The sequence below is a fragment of the Antechinus flavipes genome, chromosome 1, assembly GCF_016432865.1.
Source record: "Antechinus flavipes isolate AdamAnt ecotype Samford, QLD, Australia chromosome 1, AdamAnt_v2, whole genome shotgun sequence".
In the NCBI taxonomy this organism is placed as follows: Eukaryota; Metazoa; Chordata; class Mammalia; order Dasyuromorphia; family Dasyuridae; genus Antechinus; species Antechinus flavipes.
Window position 1 is genome coordinate 205,373,680 of NC_067398.1, and position 12,630 is coordinate 205,386,309.

Genomic DNA, 12,630 nt, shown 5'->3' on the forward strand with positions numbered 1-12,630 from the left:
ATAATAGTATTTTAGCAGCTAGGTGCTATCATTGATAGAAAGTTCAACATGGAGTTAAGAAGACCTTATGTTAATTGAGTCATTTATACTTATCTTAGCCTCAATTTCATTATCTGTAAATTGGCAAGATTAATAGTAACTTTCACAGGATTGTTAGGAACTTTGAATGAGATTTATAAATAAAGTGCTTTGGAAACCTAAAAGTGCTATATATTAGCTAATATATGGTAAAAATATGTGATATAGGTTACAATCCCTCCATGCCTTTTCATCAATGTCCAAACCAAGAAGAAAGATCCTAGGTCAGGACTGTTAAACTATTGATCATTTCTCTCAACTGTCATACCTATTCTATCCAGCTCTATTCATTATATGAATTGAGAATCCAACTTTTTATTTGTTATTTCACTCTTGAACCTTTCTTGATCTTTCTTTCAAATAAAAAACTTTGGGAAATAAGTATGATAAGATTTTGATTACGGCTTTTTCTGTGAGAAAAAGATAGTTTTGTGATCTATGAAGTCATCACTGAACTTAGCTATCAAATAGTAAACATTTATTAAGTGTGCATTATGTGCTTGTCACTAAAATCAACATAAAGAAATAAAAGAATTTGTGACATCATTCCTCCTGTTTTGAGAAATGGATACAATATATTCACTGATAAATAATATCAGGATATGTAAAACTGAATATAAAGTGACAAAATTAAAAAACAGGCACTAACAAATGGGGGGAATAAGGAAAGACTTCTTTTTTTTTTAATAATAACTTTTTATTGACAGAACCCATGCCAGGGTAATTTTTTTTTACAAGATTATCCCCTGTACTCACTTCTGTTCCGATTTTTTCCCCTCCCTCCCTCCACCCCCTCCCCTAGATATCAAGCAGTCTTATATGTGTTAAATATATTGCAGTATATCCTAGATACAATATATGTTTGCAGAACCGGACAGTTCTCTTGTTGCACAGGGAGAATTGGATTCAGAAGGTAAAAATAACCTGGGAAGAAAAACAAAAATGCAAATAGTTTACATTCACTGAGGAAAGACTTCTTAAAGGAGATAGCACTTTATAAAAGATACTTCAAGGGGACTAAAATTTCTGAGATGCAGATGAAAATGGAGAGTCAAAGCCAGTCAACATGGCAGAATGAAAGCAGGAACTTGTTCAACCTCTCCCTCTAAACTGTTCACTCAGTATGAGTATAGACATCTACCTCACACTTCAGGAAAGTAAGAGGGGAATGATATAAGTAAAGAGGGCAGAATTATAAAAGAAACAGCATATTGGGGGGTGGAACTGGTAAGTTACAAAACATTTTTGAAAATGGACAGGGTGAAAGGAAAGAGAGGAAAAAAATGGAAAATATAGTTAGCAATAGAAATTGTAAAAAAGAATTGTGAAGTACATTTCTCTAATAAGACCCATTTCTCAAACATAGATGGGGCTGAGTCAAATGTATGTGAAAAAAAAAAAAAAGAGCCATGTCCCAATTATTAAAAAAAATTTTTATGATGTGTTCCCCAAAGGGCATATCCATTGATGCAACTATTGCACTACTAGGATGAATTGCAAAAGATAATTTTTTTTCCAAAAAGGAAAAAGACCTCCATGTACAAAAGTATTCAGAGCAGCTCTCTTCTCAGGGCAAAAAATTGGAAATTGAGGGGATGCCCATCAATTGAGGAATAGCTGAATAAATTGTTATAGGGGATTATGCTGGAATGGTATTTTTCTACAGGATATGATGAGCAAAATGCTCTCAGGAAAAAAAAAAAAAAAAAAAAACATGGAAAGCTCTCTATGAACTCAAGCAAAGTGAAATCTATTGTATACAATGCAATAACAGTGTTCTGGGATGATCAGCTGTAAATGACTGTTATTCTCAGCAGTACAATGATCCATGACTACTCTAAAGGATTTATAATGAAAATTCCTATCCATATCCAGAAAAGGAACTGTTTGTGTCTGAATACACAATGAAACATTCTCTCTCTCTCTCTCTCTCTCTCTCTCTCTCTCTCTCTCTCTCTCTCTCTCTCTCTCTCTTCTCTCTCTCTCTCTCTCTCTCTCTCTCTCTCTGTGTTTATTTCATGTTTTTTTTTTTTTCATTTTCTTTTTAGAGTGGGAGATCTATGTTTTCTTTCACAACATAACTTTTATGGAAATGTTTGCACAACTTCACAAGTGGTTTCTTAATGAGACTAGAAATGGTGATAAGGGGAAATGGGAAAATATTAAATAAATAAATAAATAAATAAATAACTTTAAACAAACAAAAAAAAATAAATGAAGAAAGAATTATGGAAGCCTATGTAAAGGCATAGAGGATTCATTGTCATGTATGTAGAATGAAAAGTTGGTCAATGTCTAAATATGGACTATGAAAGAGGAATCATTGTGGGGTAAAACTCTAAAGAAAGAGGAATGATTCATTGTGAAAAACTCTGAATGCTATTATTTTCATAAACTGTGGCCTTCAAGAGCTAATATTCTTACTTTTGAAATGGTAATTGTCAGACATTCCATAAAACAAAAAGAAGTAACAATTTACTCTTCGATTATACATATTATATATAATATAATTCCTAGATAGAGCTATTTACATATCACAAACACATATATTTAGCTATAGATATAAATGTGTATGTGAATATATTGAAATGGACAAAGGACTGGCCTCCCCTCTCCTTCTTCAGTCTTAGGGCCTGGGGCTCACAGAGAAAGGTCTGCTCAGCTAGATTAGGGGACTTTTTTGCACTTCAAAGTGCCAGATCAGCAATGCTCCCAAGGATATCTGTTCCATGAGGGTGGTCAACTAACCCTGATCCCTATCTATGTTAAAATATCTGCCATTGTATCTTTCCTCCTGTAAAGTGGAGTCACTGTTTAACGTCAAAATGTGCCAGAAAGGGTGAACAAAAATGCTTATAAGGCTGTCCCTACTTCAGTTGGTCACGGAACCATGCCAGAATCCTACTGGAGGTCTGTCCTGGCCATGCACACCATTTAGGCCATTTACAAATAAATTATTTCTAAATTATGAATTACTATGGCCATCTTGAATTTTATTGCCTGGGCTATTTCACTTGGAGGTCCCCTGGAGATAAGCCTTTGGCTCCCTCTAAGGGCCAGTCCCTCTCCCTGGAGGGCGAAAGAGATTATAGATCCTAGGGGATGGCCACCGAAAGAGCTTCCTCGGCCTCTAATATTCAGTAATCTCTTTTCGGGGGACCAGGAGAGTGAGACCCAAATTTTGAATTCGGTCCAAAATTGGCATAAAGCATTCTAAAAGCCAGTTCTGGTTATTTTGAGGGGCCCCTGCACTTGCAGCTGCCTAACTATCCTGCAGCCGCCTGTCTGGTCTGTTGAGTACTCCTGTATCTGTAGCAAGTGGGCCTACCTGGACGCAGTGTTTGACAATGACCCTTGCTGGCTCTTCATGGGACGCCATCATAAGAGTCCTGACCTGGTTCTGGAAGACTAGTCTGTGTGTTCTGTGTGATTTGTCTGTCTAAAAGCTTTGTTAACAATGTTGCAACGGTGCTTAGTTTAAAATTGTGAACAACGTTGCAACGGTGCTTAGTTTAAAATTGTGATTTCTAACTTTTAATCTGTTGCACTCATTCATAAGCAAAAAGCAGCAACAGGATTTAAAATATATATATATAAAAGATGAAATGGAGATCTGCGTGTGTCTGTGTGTGTGTTTGTTTGCTTTGTATTTTGTGTTCTGTGTTTAAAAGTTAGCAAGCTTGTAAGAGATAAGAATTCAGCCTCTGTGTTGCAGGCTTAGAAAATATCAAGAAGTTTGAAAAATCTTTTTCTCTCCTTATCTCTGTCTCTGGCTGATTACAGCAGCCTGTGAGAAAAAGAGAGAAAAGGGAGAGAAAGGAAGAAATAAAAAAATTAGATTGAAAAGGATTTGAAAGTTTGGAATGTTAATTATATATATATGCAGTGTGCTAACATTTAAAGAAAAGAAGTTGGAATAGAATATCTAGGCATTCTCTGTGAAGGCAGAGAACAGCACTAAACGGGCTTGCAAGTTCACAGAATCCCCCTTTGGATTCTGGTAGGACAAAAGGGAATTCAAGGTGAAACAAACTTCTCTCCTGCAGCGGCGGAGGTCCTGGAAAAAGCCCCTAGTCTGTTTGCTGATTTAAGAGCTTTGTTAAGTTTTAAGAACAATGATTTAAAAATTTGGGAATTGGGCCGCAGCCGCAGCACCGGCCACTCACGCTTCTGGGTCAGCCTTTTGGACAGGACCCCCTGGAGCGTTTGCTCATCCCTGCCCACCTGGCTGGGCAGCCGGTGCGCCTACCCTGAGGATGACTAAGGCACCATGGGCCACACGCTGTGTGTCTGCTCCCGAGGGACCCTCACGATCGACAACAAGAGATACCTCTTCATACAGAAGCTGGGGGAGGGCGGGTTCAGCTACGTGGACCTGGTGGAAGGACTGCAGGATGGGCAGTTTTATGCCCTGAAAAGAATCCTGTGCCATGAGCAGCAGGACCAGGAAGAGGCGCAGCGAGAGGCTGACATGCACCGACTCTTCCAGCATCCCAATATCCTCCGCCTGGAAGCCTATTGCTTGACAGACCGGGGCTCCAAGCAGGAGGCCTGGCTGCTGCTACCCTTCTTCAAGAGAGGTACACTATGGAGTGAAGTGGAAGGCCTGAAAGACAAAGGCAGCTTCCTGTCTGAGGATCAAATCCTGCTGCTGCTGTTAGGCATTTGCCGGGGCCTGGAGGCCATTCATTTCAAGGGTTATGCCCACAGGGACCTGAAACCAACCAATATTTTGCTGGGAGATGATGGGCAGTCAGTGTTAATGGATTTGGGGTCCATGAACCAGGCACAAATCCAAGTGGAAGGCTCCAGACAGGCACTAGCCCTGCAGGACTGGGCAGCCCAGCGCTGCATCATCTCATATTGTGCCCCTGAACTCTTCTCTGTACAGAGTCACTGTGTCATTGATGAACGGACTGATGTTTGGTCCCTAGGTTGTGTGCTGTATGCTATGATGTTTGGGGAAGGCCCCTATGACATGGTGTTCCAGAAAGGCGACAGCGTGGCCTTGGCAGTACAGAACCAGCTCAGCATTCCCCAGAGCCCGAGGCATTCCCCAGAATTACGGCAGCTCTTGGCCTCCATGATGACTGTGTACCCCCAGTGCCGGCCACATACTTCTCTCCTCCTCAATCAGTTGGAAAGTTTGCAGCCCACAGCTCCAGGCCAACATACCACTCACATCTGAGAGAGCATGCAGTTTGAGAACAGAGAACTTTCTATAAGAGGGAACTACTTTTCCTCAAAGGGACTTTCACAATAGATTTGCATCCACAATTTCAAGAATATCTAGGTGCTTCTGAGCTCCTACCCATAAAGGACCAAGAGTGGGTCCTTGAGAAGGGTCCTGGCTGATCTAGAAGTGAAGAAATGGTCACATACTGTACAATCAGGCCCTTGAGTTGGACTGCTGTCTCACCTCATGGTCTGTGGGTGGGAACAGCATTTTCAGAATATGTAAATACAGAAGTAAAGCTAAAACATGTCCATAAAAAAAAAAAATGGGAATTGGTTGTTTGAAAAGTACTTGTGATATTAAATGTTTTTAATTTGTAAAGTGAATGGAACTGGCTAAGTCTTTCCAGGAAGGAATTTGATTAAGAATTTTGGGATGATTCTGAAAAAAATTGTGAGAAATGATTATGCTGTAGTCTTTGCATGCTAAATTTGTTTATTCTGAGTATAAGATCTTGGAATTTGTTTGAATATTGATAACTTTCTTACTAAAAAGGAAGAAAGAAAAAAAAAAAAAGGGAATAGAATTCCAATTTAGCCTGGGCTCAGTCATGGACGCTTTGCCTAGAGATGCTAATTACTGTCAGACAACACTCAGGTAGAATAAGAAAAAAGCATTTGTAAGAGCCCTGTATTAGGTTGGTTCAGAATTTGTTACCTTCTGGAATATATTGAGTTATTTGTTAACATAAGTTATACTTTAAATCCAGCTCTGCTGGACATTTGTGGGTTTTATGGAGGTTTGGGCTATTCACTATAGTGTGAATCTTACAGGTTTTTGAAGAAAAAAGGAAAAAGAGGCATGCAGGTGATTTAGGAAGGACTGATTTGTAGGAACAATTAGAGGTTTGCATAGTTTTAGAAAGATGAAAGAAAGACTTTTGGGAGAAGGTGAAGAGATGGGGGAGGGAGCCACCCACCCCCACTGCCTTCTGCTTCTTTACCAAAGGAGCATCTGGTAGGTAAGTTCTTTAAGGAGATTGTTCAAGTATGTAGCCAGGGAGAAAGAGAAAGTTGGAAATGGGTAGATTTGGGAAGAAACCTGATGTTGGGAAATTGATGGGCTAAATCTTGAAAAGGATCCTCATGTAAGAAATTGAGTGGGGAACCTAAGGGAAATTTTTTCTAGGGGGCAGGAGTGGGGAAAGGATGGCCACGTGGAATCCTCTCCTCCCTTTACCCCTCTAAGTGTGTTCCTGCCGTTTTTTTTTTTTTGTTTGTTTGTTTGTTTGTTTGTTTGTTTATCTGATTATGGCCAGTGCAGCAAACTGTGATTTAAAGGAACATTCTTACTTTTAAGTTAATTGATTGAATATTTGTTTTTTTGATACATAAAGGTTTTCTGTGTTAAGGAAAATGGTCATAAATGTAATCCATACTTTGGTAGGAATATTTCTAAAAGTTTAATTGCTATGTTAAAAACTTTCTTGAATTCTTTTATGTGGAACTGGGTATTCTGTATAAGTTTAAATTGATTGTATTAGGTCATTCTGAGGTTATTTAAAGGGCCTCTGAAAATAGTAGTTTTTTCTTTGTCTTTTTGAAAATGTTTCTCTTATGGACAATATGCAATTTGGGATGTTTTTCTGTGTATTGGGTTTTTTAAAAGCAAAATGATTTGTATGTATAATGTTCGCTAATGTAACATCTACTTAGATATGATCATTGTTCTAAGTTGTGAACTTACTGAGGGAAAATTTCTTTCTGTTATTACTATAAGGTTATGATAAATAATTGTTTAGGAGTTATCAGACATTTGATTAATAAAATCTGTTATTGGAGGTAAAATTTCTTGGGTTTATAGTTAATTAGTTAATGTTATTTGGGAGTTTTAGAGCTCCCCCCTCTTACAGTTAGTGGGAAGGTTGATTGGAACAAAACTGGGTTAAAGTTATTTTATTCTGTATGTGCTGAAGATTGAGTTTTAACTACTTATGTTATAGTTATGTTCTTGCATTTTTCCTTCTGTAACTGATCTCTATGATCAGAGCAATGGTCAATAGAAACTGTTAATGCAATTCAATTATGTCATACCTTGCTATTTTCAATCTAGTTATATGTAATCATTGTATCCTAAATGTTTGGGCAACTGAGTATTTTGCCTGGTCATCTGTCTATTACTGGATATTTGTGTTTTGTTTCTTTAAGGTTTCTACATGATAAGAGGACAATTAATAATGGTCTGTAAGACTGCAGCCATCTCTTCCCATAAGGAAGCTGATGGCCTCCTCAGTTTGCAGCAGTCTGGTGAACAGAGTCTTTTTATCTGAGACTGATCTAATCTTTATTTGTTAGATTTGTGTTTTTGTTCTAGATTTTGGTCAAATTACAGATATTGACTTGCTTCTGGAATCTGGATCAGCTTTGATTGTTGTCATGACACACCCACTCTGCAAGGAATGAGAGCTTCCTATCACTTCACAGCCTGAAGCAGCAGTTTTTTTTTTTTTTTTTTTACATGAGACCATGGACTGGACTCTGCATCTAGTGTACGTTGGACTGATATGAGGGACTTTGGGAATGGTTGGTGACTGACTATTAAACTTTGCCTGGATCATCTATTACTGTGTGTTTAAGATTTGGGATGGGATTTTAAAACTATGTAATTATTGCTGTTATGTTTGAGGGATTTTAGGAAATGCTACTGTACTGGTCTGTTATGTATAGGGATTTTGATTCACTCTTGGGGTTTAAATGTGGAATGGTCATTTGATAATTCCTTTCTGTGAGAAATGGAAACATTTGGGGAAATGGGTGTATTTTTTTTCAAAATACCTGAAAGAATGGGAACCATTAACTCCTATTCACTTTGCCTTAGGTATTTCTGCCCCACCCCCTATCTCACTAGTTCAGATTGAATTTGGATGCTTTAGTTTTAGAATCCCTTATTTTGTTAAAATTGCCCTGGCAGACTCAGTTTTGGGGATTATTATTATTATTTTTTAGAAAAGTTGTAGAAATCAGACACCTATCTTGGGACTGGCAGTCTCTCTGATTTGTTTTTCTTCAGTCCTGTAACCCCAGTTCATTAATTAGTACCTCAGCATTGCAAAGGACCTTGTTTGATATCAGGCATCTAAAAGTTTAGGGTTTGCCTCCCTTGGTCTAACTGCATAATCTGCTCGGCAGTCTGATCCTTTCTGCAGCCCTGCCTGTTTCTCTAGGGGGGGGGGGGGGGGGGGGGGGAGGAGGAAGGGGGGGGCAGGTGGAGCTACTACAGCCTCACCCTTCTCCCCTGGGGAGATCTGCCCCTCTGAATGGGCTTGAGCCCTTGGCCCTGCTGCTCTGTAAGCAGAGACTGAGTTCAATGCACAAATGACCACAGACCTAACTCACAATGAACTGTCCATCTCAAACTGGATTCTGTGGCTGAGATGGTGCCTCAACTATAGAGGACCTGATATGCTTGCAACAGGGAGCCTTTGTACTGCTGTTAACTCTGGGGTTATCAGGGAGAGACTTGTCCTTGCATTTTTCTAGTTTTATTTAATGTTAAGCCACAATTCTCTTTAAATGACCTGACTCAGTTTCCCTAATTGGTCACCTCGGTTTCCCTAAATTGTTCTGTCTGAAGTTTCCTTAACTGTTCTGCCTAATCCCCTTAGTTGCAAACCCTGCTTCTGGTTCATTAAGGACTGAGGGCCACTTGCTCTAAGGTTATAAAACGTTAATGTGAGACTCAAGATAAGGGGGAGTCCAGACTTCCTGGCTCCTATCAGAAGGTCCAGTGTCTCCCACTACGCTGTCACAGCCAGATCCGTAGTCTGTTCCCACTCTCTGTGTTCTGACCCTGCCCCTGCCTTGGTTTACCCCTGTGGTTGTACCATGTATGTGTATAATGTCATTGAGAACTCACATTCACCACTGGATATTTTGAGAATAGAGTCCTGTCCCGTCAATCAAACTCTCCCGTTGATAGAATGTTGGGAGCTTTCTGGTTTCTGTTTTGCCTCAGTTTCTCCAGCCTTACATTTGCCTTATTAGCTCTCAGGTCGATGCAGACATTAGGGCCCTAGAGAGTCTCCTTACTCATCTAGGAAGGTCAGTGGGCTTCCTGGCAGAAGTTGTATTACAGACCCACCATGGGTTAGATCCGCTGTTCATGAAGCAAGGGGTCTGTGCATGGCACTAGGAGAATCTTGTTGCTTCTATGCAAATCTGTTGGGTGTCATTAGGGAATTTCTTTCTTTTCTGTGTAAGCAGATGACCACCCTCCTCGGGAGATACAGGCCCAGTCCTTTTGTTCCTTCTCCTCCTGCTCATAGCTCCCTGCATCAGAAAGTGCCTCATCTCTTACATTCAGGATCGCATACAGAACCTGGAACTTTTCACTCTTAAAATGGCTTACTCCTGGTTGGCCTCAGATGAGTCCCAACTATGAGCATAAAAAGGGGGGACTGAAATGGACAAAGGACTGGCCTCCCCTCCCCTTCCTCAATCTTAGGTTAAAAGGCCTGGGGCTCACAGAGAAGGGTCTGCTCAACTAGATTAGAGGACTTCTTTTGCAATTCAAAATACCAGATCAACAATGCTGCCAAGAATATCTGTTCCATGAAGGTGATCACCTAACCCTGATCCCTATCTATGTTAAAACATCTGCCTTTGTATCTTTTGTCCTGTAAAGTGGAGTCACTGTTTAATGTCAAAATGTGCCAGCAAGGGTGAACAAGAATGCTTATAAGATTGTCCCTACTTCATTTGGGCACAGAACCATGTCAGAATCCTACTGGAGATCTGTCCTGGCCATGAAGACCATCTAGACCAGTTACAAATAAATTATTTCTAAATTATGAATTACTATGGCCATCTTGAATTTTATTGCCTGGGTTATTTTACAATATATATATATATATATATATATATATATATACATATATATATCCTTATGCATATACTTATTCACACAATTTTTAAAAGTGACTGTATATTAAGTTTATCTCAGTCTTTTTACAATAAATAAGTCTTTATCTGAAATTCTTCTTTGTATTTTTCCTTAGTTATTTTAAATTATTACTTCTTTTATTTAAAAATTTATAGACACACTTTCTTTTTATATCTCTCACAGACCATGAGAACTCTACCTAGTATGGTGATTCTCTTGAGAAGATCATAAATTACTGTTTAAATAAATGACACAGCTATTTTTGGGACTCTCAAAGAAGGTATTAATGGACTTGATGAGAAATGAATATTCTTCTACAACTGAGGTGTTAAGCCATTTAAAATAAATGAAGAAATGAGTTTTTCATTGTGGAAGCTTGTGAAATATAAGTTATTTATCTGTTCTTCAGGGATTTTTTTGGTGCTCACTTCTGCAGCTGGGAAAGCTATGTCAACTATATTTGTGACTACACTTAGAATAGTATTTCCCCTTCCTCTCCTTTAGGAATTCCCATTGTACTTCCCTTTAAAAAAATTGTCATCACTTAATTGAATATCTCCCTTTAGAAAATAATGAAAATGATCACCTTCCTTAATACATAGCTTTGTTTTTAATGCTTCAACAAACAGGTGTAAGTGTACATTTTACTAGATGATTAACTGGTCTGTGATTGAAAAAGAAATATCTTTTCCCAAGATTCAATTGGTAAGTATTAGTCTCTCTAAAGTCATTAAAAAGTCAAGTATAGAACTACTTAACTGGTCCTAGATTTCATTTCCACCACTCAACATAGAAAAAAAAAAAAAAAAAAAAAAAGTAACTACTTTAAGGAATTATTGATTTTGAGGTGGATTGCAAATCAATACCAAAAGCAATAGTGACCTCAGAGATCTTCCAATTAAACCTCTATATTTTTTTTAAAAATTGTATTTTTTTAAAATTTTATTTTATTTAATGTGGTTTAACAATAATAACCATCACAAACAATCCAGAGATAAATAACAAGGAAGAGGACAATTTAAAAAAACTAAATATTTCTGCTGTATGCAGTGCATAGATTACTGGGTCTAGAGTCAGGAAAACCTGAGTTCAAATCCAGCTTCAAACTCTTACTTATATGACCATGATCACGTCACCTAACTTCTTTTGTTTCAGTTTTCTTGTCTGTAAAATGACCTGGAGAAGGATTTTGTAAACTTACCAAGAAAACTCCAAATTGGGTCACACCTGAATAACAGCAACAACATAATTCAGTCAAAAAAAGTGCCTATACCAGTGTTTATTATGTACCAAGGCTATGTGTTTAAGAGCTTGGTAGAGTCTCAAACTCGCTCAGATTTTCATTTTATTTATTGAACTGATTTTTTTTTTAATAAATTGTTGAAAAATCACATTTCTTCCCTTGGAAACTGCCTATTTGTATCTTTTGACCTTCATTTTTAAGCAAAGCAGAATGAAGCTCAAAAAGATCAGGTCATGTTGCCCAAGGAAGTAAAGGACACAGTTTAGATTCAAATTCAGTCCCATTATTCTAAGTTCAGTACTTTCATATTATGATTCCTAACAGAATTCATATATTTCATTTGCTAATCATTCATTAAAAAGCATATAAATATGCATGTTATATGCTACCCACCCATTTTCATGTTCTCAAGATAAATAAGGCAAACATTAACTCGCAGTGATAATTTGCATTATAAACTGAAATGACAGGTTTATTGGGAACCTTCAGGAACAGATCCTTCAACTATAATTTCATAAATTCAATAAATCTCCTGGATTCATCACTTGTATTTTTTTATTCCTTTCCTTACCCCAGATACTATATAATAGTTCAGTTATCAAACTTCATCACCCACAAAGTACAGTTGATTTCCAGTAATTCTTATTCTGTTTGTGCTCTTCCAATCCTGCTCTGACCCAATTTAACACATAATATTTGATGGTGGCTGAGTTAAAACTTGAAATCAACTTGGTTCTTTTGGGTGTATAGACTAGGAAGTATTATAAAAGTTAACAAAATAGACTTTTGAAATGGAAATATGATTAAATATACTATTTTTTTTTCAAATGGATGTATTTAGTCTACACACATAATAAAACAAGCTCAGAAAAAGAGAAGAGGAATGTGAGAAAGAATAGAAATAGAAATATGAGAAGGTTGAGGATAAGTTTTTTTTTTTTAAAGGAAAGTTTTGAAACTTTCAGAAAGTAAAACACCAATTAACAGGTTAAATGGAGAAGTAGGAAGTGATAACTTAAGCATCATGAAGGGAGATAAAAATGAAAGTGTTAAAAAAGTCTTCAAGAAATACTGGAAATCCTTTAGAATTTTAAGGAAATTTCTTAAAATTTCTGTATCATGTCTCTGCATGCATTTTCAGGCATAAATTGTCCAATAAAGTTTTACATATCCTCTAAATATTACAATATCC

At 37.6% G+C, this 12,630-nt stretch overlaps 1 protein-coding gene across 1 annotated transcript; it reads left to right on the forward strand.

Moving 5' to 3' along the window:
- The first annotated feature begins 4,255 nt into the window (after nt 1-4,255).
- LOC127560387 (serine/threonine-protein kinase 16-like) lies at nt 4,256-5,580 on the forward strand. Its single transcript, XM_051994928.1, has one exon. The coding sequence runs from the start codon at nt 4,349-4,351 to the stop codon at nt 5,264-5,266; it is 918 nt and encodes a 305-aa protein (XP_051850888.1). The 5' UTR covers nt 4,256-4,348; the 3' UTR covers nt 5,267-5,580.
- The last annotated feature ends 7,050 nt before the right edge of the window (nt 5,581-12,630 follow it).